Source organism: Oncorhynchus masou, chromosome 18, assembly GCF_036934945.1.
Source record: "Oncorhynchus masou masou isolate Uvic2021 chromosome 18, UVic_Omas_1.1, whole genome shotgun sequence".
NCBI classification, from domain to species: domain Eukaryota; kingdom Metazoa; phylum Chordata; class Actinopteri; order Salmoniformes; family Salmonidae; genus Oncorhynchus; species Oncorhynchus masou.
In genome coordinates this window covers 3,792,098-3,815,740 of record NC_088229.1, presented here as the reverse complement: position 1 = coordinate 3,815,740, position 23,643 = coordinate 3,792,098, and the positions used below count along the sequence as shown (strand labels likewise).

The 23,643-nt window shown below is 44.6% G+C and overlaps 1 protein-coding gene and 1 long non-coding RNA gene across 4 annotated transcripts; one reads left to right on the top strand and one right to left on the bottom strand.

Moving 5' to 3' along the window:
- The first annotated feature begins 38 nt into the window (after positions 1-38).
- Positions 39-16,728, top strand: LOC135503864 (uncharacterized). The gene is made up of 2 exons (XR_010450011.1): positions 39-3,493; positions 15,602-16,728. It is a non-coding gene; the product is annotated as an uncharacterized LOC135503864 (long non-coding RNA).
- cdk20 (cyclin dependent kinase 20) lies at positions 3,881-23,465 on the bottom strand. Of its 3 annotated transcripts, XM_064922028.1 has the most exons (9): positions 23,129-23,465; positions 22,723-22,836; positions 22,143-22,331; positions 20,167-20,288; positions 19,773-19,835; positions 17,336-17,459; positions 6,340-6,495; positions 5,770-5,846; positions 3,881-5,068 (listed from the first exon to the last, which is right to left on the bottom strand). In XM_064922028.1, exons 1-9 carry the CDS (start codon positions 23,201-23,203, stop codon positions 4,945-4,947), a joined length of 1,044 nt encoding a protein of 347 aa, XP_064778100.1. In that variant the 5' UTR covers positions 23,204-23,465; the 3' UTR covers positions 3,881-4,944. The 3 variants fall into 3 exon arrangements, with proteins under 3 accessions (XP_064778100.1, XP_064778102.1, XP_064778101.1); XM_064922029.1 differs by lacking the exon at positions 5,770-5,846 and having other exon boundaries at positions 3,899-5,068; positions 23,129-23,464; XM_064922030.1 differs by lacking the exons at positions 5,770-5,846; positions 6,340-6,495 and having other exon boundaries at positions 3,884-5,068.
- Between the last annotated feature and the right edge of the window lie 178 nt (positions 23,466-23,643).

Here is a 23,643-nt window from a genome sequence, read left to right as displayed (position 1 = left end):
TTTTTTTACAACAGAATCGACGTAATGAATGCGCCCCCAGTGCATGACGCGTCCTTGAATGGAGTATGTACAAAGTATCTATTTGATGTCGCTGTTACAATACACGGATACCGACTCTGTCGCTCGAGCATGCTGTCACGGAACGGTCCATAGCGCGCTGGACTTCGCCCTAGAAGGTCGAGGGTTCAAGTCCTGCTCCCTGCCTGTTTCAGTACAAAACCATTGACTTTTCTACAAGGAATTTGTCTCTACACTAACTCACCAATGAAGGACTAAAGGTTAAAATACCTGTTGTTTTTTTCCTTCTAATCTCTGTTACATTTAGGCCGAATAGTGCTTGGATTATCTGAAGTAATGCATATTTCTCCTATAATTCATTAGGACTTTTTGTATATCATTTTATCATAAATGTCTTCCTTTTTTAATTAAAAATATATATTTCCTCACTTTGAGCCCTGTACACAACAGGAGGCTGCGGAGGGGAAAGACGGCTCATAGTAATGACTGGAATGGAGTGAATGGAACGGAATCAACCACATGTACGTTTGATACAATTTCATTTATTCCAGTCCAGCTATTACTATGACCCCATTACATACACAATTCAGGTGCAACCAGCAACCGATGAGATATACACTGACTATAACACAGCTCCGTTTTCTTATGTTATCCTTAAAAAGTGTAGTGTTGATGCTCCCTGCCTGTTTCATTACAGTATATTCATCTATCTTCAAAGTTTTACAAACAAGTAAAGCAGGAACATCTGATCCAAATGTATATTTCTTATTGGTTCATTCATAGAACACTTGGTGATTGATTCTCAATAAAACCATTAGAAGAGCTCTTATATTAAACGGTAAACGCAGCTGAGTGGAGAGCAGTGATGCAATCACACAGAGAGATGTGGCTTTTCTATAGTGAGAGTACGGGGCTCGAACTATACAGGTCAATCACAAAGAGAGATGTGGCTTTTCTATAGTGAGAGTACGGGGCTGGAACTATACAGGTCAATCACAGAGAGATGTGGCTTTTCTATAGTGAGAGTACGGGACTGGAACTATACAGGTCAATCACACAGAGAGATATGGCTTGTTTATTTAAATTTGAAAACCTGTGACTGACCTAATAGCAACATTACAGGGTCTGTAGTGACCCTAAACAGAGACTACACAGTAGCAGAATACCTGACCACTGTGACTGACCCAATAGCATCATTACAGGGTCTGTAGTGACCCTAAACAGAGACTACACAGTAGCAGAATACCTGACCACTGTGACTGACCAAATAGCAACATTACAGGGTCTGTAGTGACCCTAAACAGAGACTACACAGTAGCAGAATACCTGACCACTGTGACTGACCCAATAGCATCATTACAGGGTCTGTAGTGACCCTAAAAAGAGTACACAGTAGCAGAATACCTGACCACTGTGACTGACCAAATAGCAACATTACAGGGTCTGTAGTGACCCTAAACAGAGAGTACACAGTAGCAGAATACCTGACCACTGTCACTGACCCAATAGCATCATTACAGGGTCTGTAGTGACCCTAAAGAGAGTACACAGTAGCAGAATACCTGACCACTGTGACTGACCCAATAGCAACATTACAGGGTCTGTAGTGACCCTAAACAGAGAGTACACAGTAGCAGAATACCTGACCACTGTGACTGACCCAATAGCAACATTACAGGGTCTGTAGTGACCCTAAACAGAGAGTACACAGTAGCAGAATACCTGACCACTGTGACTGACCCAATAGCAACATTACAGGGTCTGTAGTGACCCTAAACAGAGAGTACACAGTAGCAGAATACCTGACCACTGTCACTGACCCAATAGCATCATTACAGGGTCTGTAGTGACCCTAAAGAGAGTACACAGTAGCAGAATACCTGACCACTGTGACTGACCCAATAGCATCATTACAGGGTCTGTAGTGACCCTAAACAGAGACTACACAGTAGCAGAATACCTGACCACTGTGACTGACCAAATAGCAACATTCGAAAATGAGTTGGATCCCAATTTAACAATCATTCTATAGGATAAACCATCGCAAAGTACAGAGCAGTTTAATCAACCTGTATCAATCACATCGAGGGCAGTGATTGGGGACATTGCCCTGTGTAGGGTGCCGTCATTCGGATGGGCCGTTAAATGGGTGTCCTGACTCTCTGAGGTCACTAAAGATCCCATGGCACTTATCGGAAGAGTAGGGGTGTTAACCCCGGTGTCCTGGCTAAATTCCCAATCTGGCCCTCAAACAATCACGGTCATCTAATAATCCCCAGTTTACAGTTGGCTCATTCATCCCCCTCCTCTCCCATGTAACTATTCCCCAGGTCGTTGCTGTAATTGAGAACGTGTTCTCAGTCAACTTACCTGGTAAAATAACGGATAAATAAAATAAATAAATGTATTTAGAGAACACGTTTCTAGAAGCATGTTTCTTTGCATACTACAGTACAACAATATCCATTATGAGGCTAAAGTCTCATTGTCAAAATAGCAAAATGTGAAAGTCGTTACAATGGTTTGATGAATGATAACCAGTATAGTTCTATAAATAGCACCGAGGCCAGACCAAGATGGCTGCCTTTGCACGCTGTAGAGAGACATCAGCAGTGTTTCCTTCATAGCAAAGCCAGGCTGCACTGCACCAAAATGGAGGCCGAGTGTCACACTGTACTGCACCAAAATGGAGCCTGAGTGGCACACTGTACTGCACCAAAATGGAGGATGAGTGGCACACTGTACTGCACCAAAATGGAGGATGAGTGGCACAATGTACTGCACCAAAATGGAGGATGAGTGGCACACTGTACTGCACCAAAATGGAGCCTGAGTGGCACACTGTATTGCACCAAAATGGAGCCTGAGTGGCACACTGTACTGCACCAAAATGGAGGATGAGTGGCACACTGTACTGCACCAAAATGGAGGATGAGTGGCACACTGTACTGCACCAAATTGGAGGATTAGTGGCACACTGTACTGCACCAAAATGGAGCCTGAGTGGCACACTGTACTGCACCAAAATGGAGGATGAGTGGCACACTGTACTGCACCAAAATGGAGGATGAGTGGCACACAGTACTGCACCAAAATGGAGGATGAGTGGCACACAGTACTGCACCAAAATGGAGGATGAGTGGCACACAGTACTGCACCAAAATGGAGGATGAGTGCCACACAGTACTGCACCAAAATGGAGGATGAGTGGCACACTGTACTGCACCAAAATGGAGGATGAGTGGCACACTGTACTGCACCAAAATGGAGGATGAGTGGCACAATAATTCAGGCTGCAGCTGTTTAAAGACTTTAGTAAACGCATCCGACCTAAGAACATTCCCGAATGGTTGTGAAGTATCCATTCCAACAAGTACAACCACTTCTGGGGAACGAAACCAGAGACTCTCTGATGAACTCGTATCCAGCAGACGGACCGGCGATCGCAGAGAGGGACAACAAAGGCATACACTCGGTAAATATGTACATTTCAATTTATTTTCGAATGATCGGCTGTTCGTGTTAAAAGTACTAGCATTTCATGACTGTAGTTATCAACTGTATTACAGTGAATCCTCTCTGGGTTTTCCCGCTCTTTTCCTGTCCCCGCCTCTTCCCTTTGTCTACCAAGCCGTCATATCGTTTTAGGCCACTAGGGACTTTTCTATCGTGTCAGTCACCAATGTACCTACTGTGTGTGTGTGTGTGTCTGTAACTCTGTGATTGATTAAGTTAGTTAGTAAATAAATAATGAAGCCAATTTATGATTCATGATCTATGAGGGTTCGTGTAGACATCCAAGAGTTTGTGACATTCAGAATATGACTGATGGGGTGATAAATAAGTGACTGTAATCGATAAGATGTGAAAATATCTGAAGAGTTCATTCAGAAAATAGAAACTCTTTAAACATTTTCCCGTGGTGCCCCGACTTCCTAGTTAATTAAAGTTACATGATTAGTTTAACCGAGTAATTAAATGACACACGGAGAATTGATTTGATAATGTATAGTCTTCATATTTAATGATAGTCAACGCTACGACAATGAGCACCATGAGTCAGCAAGGCTGTCCATACTGTCTCACACACACACACACACACACACACACACACACACACACACACACACACACACACACACACACACACACACACACACACACAACTGCAACCTGCAGAACAACAAACACACAAATTAAGAAAATGACATGGCTTTCTACATCACAGCCATGCATTATCTACATACCAATACCAATATTCTATGGTGCAGTTAACATAGCCTGAGTTCCTGATCTGTTTGTGCTGTCTTGCCAACTCCCAACTTCCATAACAATGACAGCAAATGGAGATGGCATGACAGCACAAACAGATCAGAGCTAGGATGGATGAATCAAAACGACTCAAAACGAGGAAGAACAGTGCGTCATAGGCGTGTCCTTAGACCAGAGCAGGATCCACCAGGCTACATTCTGGGATGTATTCATTAGTCACACACCGTTGCAAAAACAGTTTTGCAATGGAAAACGATTTGCAACGAGAACAAGTGTTTTCTATTGGACAAATTCCGTTTGGTTCCGTTTGGTCCCGTTTGGTCCCGTTTGGTCCCGTTTGGTTCCGTTTGGTTCCGTTTGGTCCCGTTTGGTTCCGTTTGGTCCCGGTTGGTCCCGGTTGGTTCCGGTTGGTTTTCTTAGTGAATACGCCCCTGGTTTAAGCAGCCTGGGATGAACATGAAGAACAGTCATACACACCGTGTACCCGTGCAGGGTCCACTAGGCTCTGACAGTCAAACATAAAAACCTGATTAAACCAGCCTAAGTGCTACTCTCAACCTGGCTATGAAAATCATTGGGGGCCAGTCAATCATAGACACCAGGCATGTCCCTGGACCAAAGCAGGGTCCACCAGGCTCTCTGAGAGGGGCAGATCTACAGAGAATTCGACAGGAGGCTGGAGTCGCTGACGGGAATGTTTTCCTCCATGCTGGGGGATAGGCAGCTCTGAGTGGTGGGCCGGCAGCGGCTCAGAGAACAAATAGGGATGGAGCAGGGCCTGAGAGAGAGAGACAGACAGAGAGAGAAAGAGAGTTGAGAGAGAGAGAGAGAGACCGACAGAGAGAGAGAGACCGACAGAGAGAGAGAGAGAAAGAGAGTTGAGAGAGAGATAGACCGACAGAGAGAGAAAGAGAGTTGAGAGAGAGAGACCGACAGAGAGAGAAAGAGAGTTGAGAGAGAGAGACCGACAGAGAGAGAAAGAGAGTTGAGAGAGAAAGAGAGTTGAGAGAGAGAGACCGACAGAGAGAGAAAGAGAGTTGAGAGAGAGAGAGACCGACAGAGAGAGAAAGAGAGTTGAGAGAGAGACCGGCAGAGAGAGAAAGAGAGTTGAGAGAGAGAAACCGAAAGAGAGTTGAGAGAGAGAGACCGACAGAGAGAGAGAGAAAACAAATCCAATTTTGAAAAACTCCCACATCTACTGGGTGAAATTCCACAGTGTGCCATCAGACCAGCAAGATTTGTGACCTGTTGCCACGAGAAAAGGGCAACCAGTGAAGAAAACGCACCATTGTAAATACAACCCATATCTATGCTTATTTATTTTATCTTGTGTCCTTTACCATTTGTACATTGTTAAAACACTGTATATATATATATATATAATATAACATTTGTAATGTCTTTATTGTTTTGAAACTTCTGTATGTGTGATGTCTACTGTTAATTTGTATTGTTTTTTTCACTTTATATATTATCTACCTTACTTGCTTTGGCAATGTTAACACGTTTCCCATGCCAATAAAGCCCTTGAATTGAATTGAATTGAGAGAGAGAGACTGACAGAGAGAGAGAGACCGACAGAGAGAGAGAGAGACCAACAGAGAGAGAAAGAGAGTTGATAGACCGACAGAGAGAGAAAGAGAGTTGAGAGAGAGAGAAAGAGAGAGGTGGGTGTGAGACAAACTGAACTTCTGTTTCAACCTCTCATTCCTAGCCTGGCCGTCCCAGATCTGTGGCACGAGACATGGACTACAGGAGTTGGCAAGACAACACAAACAGATCTGGGACCAGGCTCTCATCTTGTCTTTCAACTATCATAATGGGCTGGCAGACAGTTGAGGACGATAACCAGTTTGAAGCATGGGTGTTCTTATCAATCAATGCAAACAAAAAGCTTCCCTTCTAAACAGCTTATTAGAGGTTCTATTCTATTATTCTAGAACCGTTCAGAGGTTCTATTCTGTTATTCTAGAACCGTTCAAAGTTTCTATTCTGTTATTCTAGAACAGTTCGGAGGTTCTATTCTGTTATTCTAGAACCGTTTCTGACCTGTCTGGCGCTGATCCTCTGTTTAGAGGGGTAGACCAGGAACTTGTTGAGCAGGTCCACAGCCTGAGGTGAGGTATCAGGTACAATCTCCTCAAGAGGGATGGCAGGGTTCTCCTTAAAAGTGATCTTATTGTAGTCAGGCAGCTCTGTGATCTCCTGCAGAGATAGAGAGACAGAGCGAGACAGAGAGAGACAGAAAGAGACAGAAAGAGAGCCAGAGAGAGACAGAGAAAGACAGAGACAGAGAGACAGAGAGAGAGACACAAATTGGCAAAGGCATTAGAACAGTCAGGAGCACCCGGCCTCACCCTACTAGAATCTGAAGTCAAATGTCTACTTTTTGCTGATGATCTGGTGCTTCTTTCCCCAACCAAGGAGGTCCTACAGCAGCACCTAGATATTCTGCACAGATTCTGTCAGACCTGGGCCCTGACAGTAAATTACAGTAAGACAAAAATAATGGTGTTCCAAAAAAGGTCTAAGTCTAGGAACACAAATACAAATTCCCTCTAGACACCGTTGCCCTAGAGCACACAAAAAACTATACATACCTCGGCCTAAACATCAGCGCCACAGGTAATTTCCACAAACTTCCACTCGTCTGAGATCACCAAAGATTGTCTCCCACCTCTTCAAAGGGGGTGACACTAGACCCAAACTGCTACAGACCTATATCTATCCTGCCCTGCCTTTCTAAGATCTTCGAAAGCCAAGTTAACAAACAGATCACCAACCATTTCCGCTATGCAATCTGGTTTCCGAGCTGGTCATGGGTGCAGCTCAGCCACGCTCAAGGTCCTAAACGACATCATAACCGCCATCGATAAGAGACATTACTGTGCAGCCATATTCATCGACCTGGCCAAGGCTTTCGACTCTGTCAATCACCACATTCTTATCGGCAAATGACTGCCTCGCCTGGTTCACCAACTACTTCTCTGATAGAGTTCAGTGTATCAAATCGGAGGGCCTGTTGTCCGGGCCTCTGGCAGTCTTTATGGGGGTGCCACAGGGTTCAATTCTCGGGCCGACTCTCTTCTCTGTATACATCAATGATGTCGCTCTTGCTGCTGGTGACTCTCTGATCCACCTCTACGCAGACGACACCTACCCATGAGAAGTTTTAAAATAGGTGGACAACTACAAATGAAACTATCCTACCGATCCTCGACTTCGGCGATGTCGTTTACAAAATAGCCTCCAACCACTACTCAGCAAACTGCATGTAGTCTATCACAGTGCCATCCGTTTTGTCACCAAAGCCCCATATACTACCCACCACTGCGACCTGTATGCTCTCGTTGGCTGGCCCTCACTACATAGTCGTCGCCAAACCCACTGGCTCCAGGTCATCTATAAGTCTTTGCTAGGTAAAGCCCAGCCTCATCTCAGCTCACTGGTCAGCATAGCAACACCCACCAGTAGCACGTGCTCCACAGATATATTTCACTGGTCACCCCCAAAGCCAGTTCCTCCTTTGGTCATCTTTCCTTCCAGTTCTTGGCTGGAACGAATTGCAAAAATCACTGAAGCTGGTGACGCATATCTCCCTCACTAACTTTAAGCATCAGCTGTCAGAGCAGCTCACAGAAAACTGCACCTGTACATAGCTCATCTGTAAATAGCCCATCTGTAAATAGCCCATCCAACTACCTCATCCCCATACTGTTATTTAAATTGTTTTGCTCCTTTGCACCCCAGTATCTCTACTTGCACATTCATCTTCTGCACATCTATCACTCCAGTGTTAAATTGCTAAATTGTAATTATTTCGCCACTATGGCCTATTTATTACCTCCCTAATCTAACCTCATTTGCACACATTGTACATAGATTTTTTTCTATTGTGTTATTGACTGTACACTTGTTTATTCCATGTGTAACTCTGTGTTGTTGTTTGTGTCACACGACTTTGCTTTATCTTGGCCAGGTCGCAGTTGTAAATGAGAACTTGTTCTCAACTGGCCTACCTGGTTAAATAAAGGTGAAATAAATAAAAATATATATATATATTTTTAAAGCTATGAATGTTCTGAGAGACAAGGCAAGAAGGGCATTCTACGCCATAAAAAGGTACATAAATTCAACATACCAATAAGGATCTGGCTAAAAACACTTGAATCAGTTACAGAACCCATTGCCCTTTATGGTTGTGGGGTCTGGGGTCCGCTCACCAACCAGGAATTCACAAAATGGGACAAACACCAAATTGAGACCTTCCATGCAGAATTCTGCTAAAATATATTCCATGTACAAAGTAGAACACCAAATAATGCAGAGCAGAATTAGGCCGATACCCGCTAATCATCAAAATCCAGAAAATACCTTCAATTCTACAACCACCTAATTGGAAGTGATGTTCACAAACACAAACAGACCCCACAGAGCCCCAGGACACCAACACAATTAGACCCAACTAAATCATGAGAAAACAAAAAAGATAATTACTTGACACACTGGAAAGAGCAAACAATGCTATTTGGCCCTAAACAGAGAGTACACAGTGGCAGAATACCTGACCACTGTGACTGACCCTAAACAGAGAGTACACAGTGGCAGAATACCTGACCACTGTGACTGACCCTAAATGAAGGAAAGCTTTGACTAGTGTTATAGGTTCTAATTTTTCCAGAGCAAAAAAAACTCACGGACACGACAGAAGCTTAACCAAGTTTAATTCTTCCCAGCTGTAATTCAAACAACCAAGACATTTCTTACCATCACAGATATATATATATATCCCACTTACGACACTCCTCCTTCTCTCCAATCCTTACATCTTATGGTTCCACAGGAAGAGGGTAGTAAATCCTTATTACTCCCTTCAGGGCATCTGACCTCACCTCCTGACCTCAGCCCATCCTTCGCCTAGTCCACAGATGTCCATCCGCTTCCCCTATAGCAATCCTGTGATCTCCTCCCGTCCACACAGCACATTGCTCAGCCACTCTGTCTTTCTACAGATCTCACTCCTTAATATACTCTGCGTCTGATCTATCATGTCTTTAATATCTCAACTTCCGGCGCCGACAGAGATGGCCGCCTCGCCTCGCGTTCCTAGGAAACTATGCAGTTTTTTGTTTTTTTACGTGTTATTTCTTACATTAGTACCTCAGGTCATCTTAGGTTTCATTACATACAGCCGAGAAGAACTACTGTATATAAGATCAGCGTCAACTCACCATCAGTACGACCAAGAATATGTTTTTCGCGACGCGGATCCTGTGTTCTGCCTTACAAACAGGACAACGGAATGGATCGCATGCAACGACCCAAAAAAACGACTCCGAAAAAGAGGGAAACGTAGCGGTCTTCTGGTCAGAGTACGGAGACGGGCACATCGTGCCCCACTTCCTAGCATTCTTCTTGCAAATGTCCAGTCTCTTGACAACAAGGTTGATGAAATCCGAGCAAGGGTAGCATTCCAGAGGGACATCAGAGACTGTAACGTTCTGTGCTTCACGGAAACATGGCTCACTGGAGAGACGCTATCCGATGCGGTGCAGCCAACGGGTTTCTCCACGCATCGCGCCGACAGAAACAAACACCTTTCTGGTAAGAAGAGGGGTGGGGGTGTATGCCTTATGGCTAACGAGGCATGGTGCGATGAAAGAAACATACAGGAACTCAAATCCCTCTGTTCACCTGATTTAGAATTCCTCACAATCAAATGTAGACCGCATTACCTACCAAGAGAATTCTCTTCGATTATAATCACAGCCGTATATATCCCCCCCAAGCAGACACATCGATGGCTCTGAACGAACTTTATTTAACTCTTTGCAAACTGGAAACCATTTATCCGGAGGCTGCATTCATCGTTGTTGGGGATTTTAATAAGGCTAATCTGAAAACAAGACTCCCTAAATTTTATCAGCATATCGATTGCGCAACCAGGGGCGGAAAAACCTTGGATCACTGTTACTCTAACTTCCGCGACGCATATAAGGCCCTGCCCCGCCCCCCTTTCGTAAAAGCTGACCACAACTCCATTTTGCTGATACCTGCCTACAGACAAAAGCTAAAAAAAGAAGCTCCCACGCTGAGGTCTGTCCAACGCTGGTCCGACCAAGCTGACTCCACACTCCAAGATTGCTTCCATCACGTGGACTGGGACATGTTTCGTATTGCGTCAAATAACAACATTGACGAATACGCTGATTCGGTGTGCGAGTTCATTAGAACGTGCGTTGAAGATGTCGTTCCCATAGCAACGATTAAAACATTCCCTAACCAGAAACCTTGGATTGATGGCAGCATTCGTGTGAAACTGAAAGCGCGAACCACTGCTTTCAATCAGGGCAAGGTGTCTGGTAACATGACTGAATACAAACAATGCAGCTATTCCCTCCGTAAGGCTATCAAACAAGCTAAGCGTCAGTACAGAGACAAAGTAGAATCCCAATTCAACGGCTCAGACACAAGAGGCATGTGGCAGGGTCTACAGTCAATCACGGACTACAGGAAGAAATCCAGCCCAGTCACGGACCAGGATGTCTTGCTCCCAGGCAGACTAAATAACTTTTTTGCCCGCTTTGAGGACAATACAGTGCCACTGACACTGCCTGCAACGGAAAAATGCGGTCTCTCCTTCACTGCAGCCGAGGTGAGTAAAACATTTAAACGTGTTAACCCTCGCAAGGCTGCAGGCCCAGACGGCATCCCCAGCCGCGCCCTCAGAGCATGCGCAGACCAGCTGGCTGGTGTGTTTACGGACATATTCAATCAATCCCTATACCAGTCTGCTGTTCCCACATGCTTCAAGAGGGCCACCATCGTTCCTGTTCCCAAGAAAGCTAAGGTAACTGAGCTAAACGACTACCGCCCCGTAGCACTCACTTCCGTCATCATGAAGTGCTTTGAGAGACTAGTCAAGGACCATATCACCTCCACCCTACCTGACTCCCTAGACCCACTCCAATTTGCTTACCGCTCAAATAGGTCCACAGACGATGCAATCTCAACCACACTGCACACTGCCCTAACCCATCTGGACAAGAGGAATACCTATGTGAGAATGCTGTTCATCAACTACAGCTCGGCATTCAACACCATAGTACCCTCCAAGCTCGTCATCAAGCTCGAGACCCTGGGTCTCGACCCCGCCCTGTGCAACTGGGTACTGGACTTCCTGACGGGCCGCCCCCAGGTGGTGAGGGTAGGTAACAATATCTCCTCCCCGCTGATCCTCAACACTGGGGCCCCACAAGGGTGCGTTCTGAGCCCTCTCCTGTACTCCCTGTTCACCCACGCCTGCGTGGCCACGCACGCCTCCAACTCAATCATCAAGTTTGCGGACGACACAACAGTGGTAGGCTTGATTACCAACAACGACAAGACGGCCTACAGGGAGGAGGTGAGGGCCCTCGGAGTGTGGTGTCAGGAAAATAACCTCACACTCAACGTCAACAAAACTAAGGAGATGATTGTGGACTTCAGGAAACAGCAGAGGGAACACCCCCCTATCCACATCGATGGAACAGTAGTGGAGAGAGTAGCAAGTTTTAAGTTCCTCGGCATACACATCACAGACAAACTGAATTGGTCCACTCACACAGACAGCATCGTGAAGAAGGCGCAGTAGCGCCTCTTCAACCTCAGGAGGCTGAAGAAATTCGGCTTGTCGCCAAAAGTACTCACAAACTTCTACAGAGGCACAATCGAGAGCATCCTGGCGGGCTGTATCACCGCCTGGTACGGCAACTGCTCCGCCCTCAACCGTAAGGCTCTCCAGAGGGTAGTGAGGTCTGCACAACGCATCATCGGGGGCAAACTACCTGCACTCCAGGACACCTACACCACCCGATGTTACAGGAAGGCCATAAAGATCATCAAGGACATCTACCACCCGAGCCACTGCCTGTTCACCCCGCTATCATCCAGAAGGCGAGGTCAGTACAGGTGCATCAAAGCTGGGACCGAGAGACTGAAAAACAGCTTCTATCTCAAGGCCATCAGACTGTTAAACAGCCACCACTAACATTGAGGGGCTGCTGCCTACACACTGACACTGACTCAACTCCAGCCACTTTAATAATGGGAATTGATGGGAAATGTTGTAAATATATCACTAGCCACTTTAAACAATGCTACCTTATATAATGTTACTTACCCTACATTATTCATCACATATACATACCTATATACTGTACTCTATATCATCGACTGCATCCTTATGTAATACATGTATCACTAGCCACTTTAACTATGCCACTTTGTTTACATACTCATCTCACATGTATATACTGTACTCAATACCATCTACTGTATCTTGCCTATGCTGCTCTGTACCATCACTCATTCATATATCCTTATGTACATATTCTTTATCCCCTTACACTGTGTATAAGACAGTAGATTAGGAATTGTTAGTTAGATTACTTGTTGGTTATTACTGCATTGTCGGAACTAGAAGCACAAGCATTTCGCTACACTCGCATTAACATCTGCTAACCATGTGTATGTGACAAATACAATTTGATTTGATTTGATTTCAATGTTCAAAGTTTTGAATCCAACACTATGTACAGACCTGGTTCTCAAGAGAAGACAGGCTATGTGCACACTGCCCACAAAATGAGGTGGAAACTGAGCGACGGACGGACGGACAGTCATACAAACTGCTTCAATTAAATTCAATAATTGATTTCATTTAATTCAGAATGTTCTCAGTTGATTAGACTGAATGATGCAGAATGCTCTGAGTTGACTGAATGATGCAGAATGCTCTGAGTTGACTGAATGATGCAGAATGCTCTGAGTTGACTGAATGATGCAGAATGCTCTGAGTTGACTGAATGATGCAGAATGCTCTGAGTTGACTGAATGATGCAGAATGCTCTGAGTTGACTGAATGATGCAGAATGCTCTGAGTTGACTGAATGATGCAGAATGCTCTGAGTTGACTAGACTGAATGATGCAGAATGCTCTGAGTTGACTGAATGATGCAGAATGCTCTGAGTTGACTGAATGATGCAGAATGCTCTGAGTTGACTGAATGATGCAGAATGCTCTGAGTTGACTGAATGATGCAGAATGCTCTGAGTTGACTGAACGATGCAGAATGCTCTGAGTTGACTGAACGATGCAGAATGCTCTGAGTTGACTGAATGATGCAGAATGCTCTGAGTTGACTGAATGATGCAGAATGCTCTGAGTTGACTGAATGATGCAGAATGCTCTGAGTTGACTAGACTGAATGATGCAGAATGCTCTGAGTTGACTAGACTGAATGATGCAGAATGCTCTGAGTTGACTGAACGATGCAGAATGCTCTGAGTTGACTGAACGATGCAGAATGCTCTGAGTTGACTGAATGATGCAGAATGCTCTGGGTTGACTGAATGATGCAGAATGCTCTGAGTTGACTGAATGATGCAGAATGCTCTGGGTTGACTAGACTGAATGATGCAGAATGCTCTGAGTTGACTGAACGATGCAGAATGCTCTGGGTTGACTGAATGATGCAGAATGCTCTGAGTTGACTGAACGATGCAGAATGCTCTGGGTTGACTAGACTGAATGATGCAGAATGCTCTGAGTTGACTAGACTGAATGATGCAGAATGCTCTGAGTTGACTAGACTGAATGATGCAGAATGCTCTGAGTTGACTGAATGATGCAGAATGCTCTGAGTTGACTGAATGATGCAGAATGCTCTGAGTTGACTAGACTGAATGATGCAGAATGCTCTGAGTTGACTGAATGATGCAGAATGCCCTGAGTTGACTGAATGATGCAGAATGCTCTGAGTTGACTGAATGATGCAGAATGCTCTGAGTTGACTGAACGATGCAGAATGCTCTGAGTTGACTGAATGATGCAGAATGCTCTGAGTTGACTGAACGATGCAGAATGCTCTGAGTTGACTGAATGATGCAGAATGCTCTGGGTTGACTGAATGATGCAGAATGCTCTGAGTTGACTGAATGATGCAGAATGCTCTGGGTTGACTAGACTGAATGATGCAGAATGCTCTGAGTTGACTGAACGATGCAGAATGCTCTGGGTTGACTGAATGATGCAGAATGCTCTGAGTTGACTGAACGATGCAGAATGCTCTGGGTTGACTAGACTGAATGATGCAGAATGCTCTGAGTTGACTAGACTGAATGATGCAGAATGCTCTGAGTTGACTAGACTGAATGATGCAGAATGCTCTGAGTTGACTGAATGATGCAGAATGCTCTGAGTTGACTGAATGATGCAGAATGCTCTGAGTTGACTAGACTGAATGATGCAGAATGCTCTGAGTTGACTGAATGATGCAGAATGCCCTGAGTTGACTGAATGATGCAGAATGCTCTGAGTTGACTAGACTGAATGATGCAGAATGCTCTGAGTTGACTGAACGATGCAGAATGCTCTGAGTTGACTGAACGATGCAGAATGCTCTGAGTTGACTGAATGATGCAGAATGCTCTGGGTTGACTGAATGATGCAGAATGCTCTGAGTTGACTGAATGATGCAGAATGCTCTGGGTTGACTAGACTGAATGATGCAGAATGCTCTGAGTTGACTGAACGATGCAGAATGCTCTGGGTTGACTGAATGATGCAGAATGCTCTGAGTTGACTGAACGATGCAGAATGCTCTGGGTTGACTAGACTGAATGATGCAGAATGCTCTGAGTTGACTAGACTGAATGATGCAGAATGCTCTGAGTTGACTAGACTGAATGATGCAGAATGCTCTGAGTTGACTGAATGATGCAGAATGCCCTGAGTTGACTGAATGATGCAGAATGCTCTGAGTTGACTGAATGATGCAGAATGCTCTGAGTTGACTGAACGATGCAGAATGCTCTGAGTTGACTGAATGATGCAGAATGCTCTGAGTTGACTGAACGATGCAGAATGCTCTGAGTTGACTGAATGATGCAGAATGCTCTGAGTTGACTGAATGATGCAGAATGCTCTGAGTTGACTGAATGATGCAGAATGCTCTGAGTTGACTGAATGATGCAGAATGCTCTGAGTTGACGAGACTGAATGATGCAGAATACACAGAGTAACATTAAGCCAATATGTTTGTTTTGATTGACAGACAGTTAAACCCATTTTTATAACTACTACCGAAGTGGTGTAAAGTACTTCAGTAAAATACTTTAAAGTACTACTTCTAAAATAAGTATTTACTACCTAAGTTGTTTTTGGGGGGTATCTGTACTTTTACTATTTATATTACACAACTTTTACTTCCCTACATTCCTAAAAAATAATGTACTTTCTACTCAATACATTTTCCCTGACACCCAAAAGAAGAAAAAGAACCCCTGGTCATCCCTACTGCCTCTGATCTGGTGGACTCACTAAACAGAGAACATCCCTGGTCATCCCTACTGCCTCTGATCTGGTGGACTCACTAAACAGAGAACATCCCTGGTCATCCCTACTGCCTCTCATCTGGAGGACTCACTAAACAGAGAACATCCCTGGTCATCCCTACTGCCTCTGAGCTGGTGGACTCACTAAACAGAGAACATCCCTGGTCATCCCCACTGCCTCTGATCTGGAGGACTCACTAAACAGAGAACACACCTGGTCATCCCTACTGCCTCTGATCTGGGGGACTCACTAAACAGAGAACATCCCTGGTCATGCCTACTGCCTCTGATCTGGAGGACTCACTAAACAGAGAACATCCCTGGTCATCCCTACTGCCTCTGATCTGGAGGACTCACTAAACAGAGAACATCCCTGGTCATCCCTACTGCCTCTGATCTGGAGGACTCACTAAACAGAGAACATCCCTGGTCATCCCTACTGCCTCTGATCTGGAGGACTCACTAAACACAAATGCTTTGTTTGTAAATTATGTCTGAGTGTTGGAGTGTTCCCCTGGCTATCTGTAAATGATGTCTGAGTGTTGGAGTGTTCCCCTGGCTATCTGTAATGATGTCTGAGTGTTGGAGTGTTCCCCTGGCTATCTGTAATGATGTCTGAGTGTTGGAGTGTTCCCCTGGCTATCTGTAAATGATGTCTGAGTGTTGGAGTGTTACCCTGGCTATCTGTAATGATGTCTGAGTGTTCCCCTGGCTATCTGTAAATGATGTCTGAGTGTTGGAGTGTTCCCCTGGCTATCTGTAATGATGTCTGAGTGTTCCCCTGGCTATCTGTAAATGATGTCTGAGTGTTGGAGTGTTCCCCTGGCTATCTGTAAATGATGTCTGAGTGTTCCCCTGGCTATCTGTAATGATGTCTGAGTGTTGGAGTGTTCCCCTGGCTATCTGTAAATGATGTCTGAGTGTTGGAGTGTTCCCCTGGCTATCTGTAAATTATGTCTGAGTGTTGGAGTGTTCCCCTGGCTATCTGTAAATGATGTCTGAGTGTTCCCCTGGCTATCTGTAAATAAAAAAATTAAAAATAGTTTTTTTTATTTTTATAAACATTGTACTGGCTGGTTTGCATAATATAAGGAATTTGAAATGATGAATACTTAAGTATATTTTAACAAATCCATGTACTTTTGATACTTGAATATATTTAAAACCAAATACTTTTATACTTTTACTCAGGTAGTATTTTACCGGTTCACTTTCCCTTGAGTCATTTTCTACTAATGTATCGTTACTTTTACTACTTTTTACACCCATGCTACCTAATATACAGTAGAATATCCCTCAAACTGTGTGTATGGACAGATGGACAGAGAGCAGATGGACATAGAGCAGATGGACAGAGAGCAGATGGACAGATGGACAGAGAGCAGATGGACAGAGAGCAGATGGACAGAGAGCAGATGGACAGATTGCAGATGGACAGAGAGCAGATGGACAGATTGCAGATGGACAGAGAGCAGATGGACAGAGAGCAGATGGACAGAGAGCAGATGGACAGAGAGCAGATGGACTGAGAGCAGATGGACAGAGAGCAGATGGACAGAGAGCAGATGGACAGAGAGCAGATGGACAGAGAGCAGATGGACAGAGAGCAGATGGACTGATGGACAGAGAGCAGATGAACAGAGAGCAGATGGACAGAGAGCAGTCTCACCGGCCACATGCGCTGGTTAGGTGTCCCCAGGACTCGGAGAACACAGCACAACTGTTCTATGTCATTCTCTCCAGGGAACAGAGGGGAGTTATTCAGAAGTTCCCCAAAGATACATCCCACTGCCCTGTGGACAGGAGAGACTGGGGTTAGATACATCAGGAGAGACTGGGGTTAGATACATCAGTAGAGACTGGGGTTAGATACATCAGGAGAGACTGGGGTTAGATACATCAGGAGAGACTGGGGTTAGATACATCAGTAGAGACTGGGGTTAGATACATCAGGAGAGACTGGGGTTAGATACATCAGGAGAGACTGGGGTTAGATACATCAGGAGAGACTGGGGTTAGATACATCAGTAGAGACTGGGGTTAGATACATCAGGAGAGACTGGGGTTAGATACATCAGGAGAGACTGGGGTTAGATACATCAGTAGAGACTGGGGTTAGATACATCAGTAGAGACTGGGGTTAGATACATCAGTAGAGACTGGGGTTAGATACATCAGTAGAGACTGGGGTTAGATACATCAGTAGAGACTGGGGTTAGATACATCAGGAGAGACTGGGGTTAGATACATCAGGAGAGACTGGGGTTAGATACATCAGGAGAGACTGGGGTTAGATACATCAGTAGAGACTGGGGTTAGATACATCAGGAGAGACTGGGGTTAGATACATCAGGAGAGACTGGAGTTAGATACATCAGTAGAGACTGGGGTTAGATACATCAGTAGAGACTGGGGTTAGATACATCAGGAGAGACTGGGGTTAGATACATCAGGAGAGACTGGGGTTAGATACATCAGTAGAGACTGGGGTTAGATACATCAGGAGAGACTGGGGTTAGATACATCAGGAGAGACTGGAGTTAGATACATCAGTAGAGACTGGGGTTAGATACATCAGTAGAGACTGGGGTTAGATACATCAGTAGAGACTGGGGTTAGATACATCAGGAGAGACTGGGGTTAGATACATCAGGAGAGACTGGGGTTAGATACATCAGTAGAGACTGGGGTTAGATACATCAGTAGAGACTGGGGTTAGATACATCAGTAGAGACTGGGGTTAGATACATCAGTAGAGACTGGGGTTAGATACATCAGGAGAGACTGGGGTTAGATACATCAGTAGAGACTGGGGTTAGATACATCAGGAGAGACTGGGGTTAGATACATCAGGAGAGACTGGGGTTAGATACATCAGTAGAGACTGGGGTTAGATACATCAGGAGAGACTGGGGTTAGATACATCAGGAGAGACTGGGGTTAGATACATCAGTAGAGACTGGGGTTAGATACATCAGGAGAGACTGGGGTTAGATACATCAGTAGAGACTGGGGTTAGATACATCAGGAGAGACTGGGGTTAGATACATCAGTAGAGACTGGGGTTAGATACATCCCACTGCCCTGTGGACAGGAGAGACTGGGGTTAGATACATCAGGAGAGACTGGGGTTAGATACATCAGGAGAGACTGGGGTTAGATACATCAGGAGAGACTGGGGTTAGATACATCAGGAGAGACTGGGGTTAGATACATCAGTAGAGACTGGGGTTAGATACATCAGGAGAGACTGGGGTTAGATACATCAGTAGAGACTGGGGTTAGATACATCAGGAGAGACTGGGGTTAGATACATCAGGAGAGACTGGGGTTAGATACATCAGGAGAGACTGGAGTTAGATACATCAGGAGAGACTGGGGTTAGATACATCAGGAGAGACTGGGGTTAGATACATCAGTAGAGACTGGGGTTAGATACATCAGTAGAGACTGGGGTTAGATACATCAGTAGAGACTGGGGTTAGATACATCAGTAGAGACTGGGGTTAGATACATCAGTAGAGACTGGGGTTAGATACATCAGTAGAGACTGGGGTTAGATACATCAGTAGAGACTGGGGTTAGATACATCAGGAGAGACTGGGGTTAGATACATCAGGAGAGACTGGGGTTAGATACATCAGGAGAGACTGGGGTTAGATACATCAGTAGAGACTGGGGTTAGATACATCAGTAGAGACTGGGGTTAGATACATCAGTAGAGACTGGGGTTAGATACATCAGTAGAGACTGGGGTTAGATACATCAGTAGAGACTGGGGTTAGATACATCAGTAGAGACTGGGGTTAGATACATCAGGAGAGACTGGGGTTAGATACATCAGTAGAGACTGGGGTTAGATACATCAGTAGAGACTGGGGTTAGATACATCAGTAGAGACCTTCTCATTACTCCCATCTGCTCTACTGTTGTATACAGTAGATAAGAAATGGCTGATTTACTGAGCTACCTCTTTACACATTACCACTGACCTGTTATTATAGGATTCGATATCAAATGAAAGCATCAAATCAATGAATCTGTTTGATTGATTGATTAATCAATTAATGAATCAATCAGCGTCAGGAGAAACGGAATCCTCTTACCAGAGATCTACACCTTCGTCGTATTTTCTTGCCCCATAGAGCAGTTCTGGTGCTCGGTACCACCTGAAAACATACAGAGAGAGATCATTATTGGCTCCTATTAATGGGGTGGACGAGCTGGAGAAGACTGCTCTGAACAGAGTGCGATGGAGGGGAGGCGTCGATGGCGGAAGTAAGTCATGATTTCCTCAGCTAAGACGTGTTTACACAGGCGGCCCAATTCTGATCTTTTTTTTTTTATATATATTTTTGACCAATCAGATCAGCTGTGAAAAAGACGATGATGTGAAAAGTACTGATGTTATTGGTCAGAAGTCCAATTCGTGAAAAAAAAAGCCCCATGTAAAGCCTGCAGTGAACGGGGCAAACTGGTTTGTATTGGTATGCAGGGTACCTGGTGGCCACCTGATGGCTGTAGAGGTGCTCTCCGTCGTTGTTGAAAAGTCTGGCCAGGCCAAAGTCTGCTATCTTCAGATGTCCTGTAGAGCTGATGAGCAGGTTGGCTGGTTTCAGATCCTGCAGAGAGAGAAAAACACAACACCTTATGATATAGCTTATAACCAGGGAACCACGCAGACACAATGTGTGTGTGTGTTATAAGGACGTGAGTGACATTGCGTGTGTGTGTGTGTTATAAGGACGTGAGTGACATTGCGTGTGTGTGTGTGTGTTAGAAGGATGTGAGTGACGTCACATTGTGTGTGTGTGTTATAAGGACGTGAGTGACGTGTGTGTGTGTGTGTGTGTGTTATAAGGACGTGAGTGACATTGTGTGTAAGTGTGTGTGTTATAAGGACGTGAGTGACATTGTGTGTGTGTGTGTGTGTGTTATAAGGGCGTGAGTGACATTGTTTGTGTGTGTGTTATAAGGACGTGAGTGACATTGTGTGTAAGTGTGTGTGTTATAAGGACGTGAGTGACATTGTGTGTGTGTGTGTGTGTGTGTGTGTTATAAGGGCGTGAGTGACATTGTGTGTGTGTGTGTGTGTGTTATAAGGACGTGAGTGACATTGTGTGTGTGTGTGTTATAAGGACGTGAGTGACATTGTGTGTGTGTGTGTGTGTTATAAGGACGTGAGTGACATTGTGTGTGTGTGTTATAAGGACGTGAGTGACATTGTGTGTGTGTGTGTGTGTTATAAGGACGTGAGTGACATTGCGTGTGTGTGTGTGTGTGTGTGTGTGTGTGTGTGTGTGTGTTATAAGGGCGTGAGTGACATTGCGTGTGTGTGTGTGTGTGTGTTATAAGGACGTGAGTGACGTGTGTGTTATAAGGACGTGAGTGACATTGTGTGTGTTATAAGGACGTGAGTGACATTGTGTGTGTGTGTGTTATAAGGACGTGAGTGACATTGTGTGTAAGTGTGTGTGTGTTATAAGGACGTGAGTGACATTGTGTGTGTGTGTGTGTGTGTGTGTTATAAGGGCGTGAGTGACATTGTGTGTGTGTGTGTGTTATAAGGACGTGAGTGACATTGTGTGTGTGTGTGTTATAAGGACGTGAGTGACATTGTGTGTGTGTGTGTGTGTTATAAGGACGTGAGTGACATTGTGTGTGTGTGTTATAAGGACGTGAGTGACATTGTGTGTGTGTGTGTGTGTGTGTGTGTGTGTGTGTGTGTGTTATAAGGACGTGAGTGACATTGCGTGTGTGTGTGTGTGTGTGTTATAAGGGCGTGAGTGACATTGTGTGTGTGTGTTATAAGGACGTGAGTGACATTGTGTGTGTGTGTGTGTTATAAGGACGTGAGTGACATTGTGTGTGTGTGTGTTATAAGGACGTGAGTGACATTGTGTGTGTGTGTGTGTGTTATAAGGACGTGAGTGACATTGTGTGTGTGTGTTATAAGGACGTGAGTGACATTGTGTGTGTGTGTGTGTGTGTGTGTGTTATAAGGACGTGAGTGACATTGTGTGTGTGTGTGTGTGTTATAAGGACGTGAGTGACATTGTGTGTGTGTGTGTTATAAGGACGTGAGTGACATTGTGTGTGTGTTATAAGGACGTGAGTGACATTGTGTGTGTGTGTGTGTGTTATAAGGACGTGAGTGACATTGTGTGTGTGTGTGTGTGTGTGTGTGTGTGTGTGTGTGTGTTATAAGGACGTGAGTGACATTGTGTGTGTGTGTGTGTGTGTGTGTGTGTTATAAGGACGTGAGTGACATTGTGTGTGTGTGTGTTATAAGGACGTGAGTGACATTGTGTGTGTGTGTGTGTGTTATAAGGACGTGAGTGACGTGTGTGTGTGTGTGTGTGTGTGTGTGTGTGTGTGTGTGTGTGTGTGTGTGTGTGTGTGTGTGTGTGTGTGTGTGTGTGTGTGTGTGTGTGTGTGTGTGTGTGTGTGTGTGTGTGTGTGTGTGTGTGTCTCACTCTGTGCATGATGGAGTTCTCGTGGCAGAAGGCAACCCCTTTCAGCAGCATCATCATGTAACCTTTGACATGTGACTCGGTGAGAGGCCTCTGAGAGTTCCTGATGACCTCAGAGAGGTCAGAGAGCATGTACTCAAACACCAAGACGAACCCTGTACCATGGGGAAACACGTCCTTGAGCTTCACCACCTACAACACATGGGGATGGAAGGAAAGTGTTTCTCAAGAGTAGCCGTGTGCAACCTCACGGATAGCGGTGGCTTGTTATCCGTCAGAGGGGGTGTACAAGTGCAATTATACAATAAACTTGGGCAACATTCTGAGGGTTAGGCTATATCAATTATATATATATATGTTTTAATGTAACCTTTATTTATCTAGGCAAGTCAGTTAAGAACAAATTCTTATTTATAATGTCGGTCTACTCAGGCCAAACCCGAATGACGCTGGGCCAATTGTGCGCCGCCCTATGGGACTCCCAATCACGGCTGGATGTGATATAGCCTGGATTCGAACCGGGGACTGTAGTGACGCCTCTTGCATTGAGATGTAGTGCCTAAGAGCGCTCGGGATAACTCACATATTGGTTGTCTTCAATCTCCTGTAAAGCCTTGATCTCTCTGAGGGCTTGGTTGGGGATCCCATCCTCCAACTTTCTCAGAGCTACTTTCTTCAGAGCCACAGTCTCTCCAGTCTAAATGACAACAGAAAAGAGCATAACGTAAAGACACTGCTTGAAAATGTTATATTACTTGACTGTCTGCTTGCCAAACAGGGTGGGTATCATTTAATAACTAGGCATCAACGAGCTTACTCTTAATGTTTACAAAGTTATTTACAACATTTTTTGGTTAATATATTCCTGTTCGGGAATATTTCAAAAATTATACCCACCCAGCCAAAGAAGAGCTAACTATCTACAGTAGACATCTACCGTTAGTTATCTAGCTGAGTTATTATTCAAAGAAACAGATTTGAATTCATACCTCGATATGTTTTGCTTTGAAAACAATGCCATGGGCTCCTTCTCCTATTCTACCCAAAATACTATATTGATCCATGGTAAATTACAGAAGAAGGTTAACGTTAGCTCAACTCTCTTGTTGATTAAAACGGCTGGCTTTTTCAACCAAATGTTGTTGTTTTTTAATAAATAAAAAACGTAAGTAAGAACATCTACAAATGTATGGTATATCTAATACATCGTGTAATACAGTAAACTAGCTATCAATGTGGAGAATAGTTTTTATCTCCCGAGTAATAAATGCTAGGTGACGGTTTTTACATTGACGACAGTGTTGTTATCACGTGACCATAATGGCAGCCTGCAATGGTCTGCTGCAGGAGACAGGGGGCGCTGTTGTATCGGCATCAGTGTTCTAGCTTCTACCTGATGGGAAAAAATATTTGCTTGAACTGATTTCATTAAGCGTACAGCACAGGAGGTTGGTGGCACCTTAATTAGGGAGGACGGGGCTCGTGGTAATGGCTGGAGTGAGTG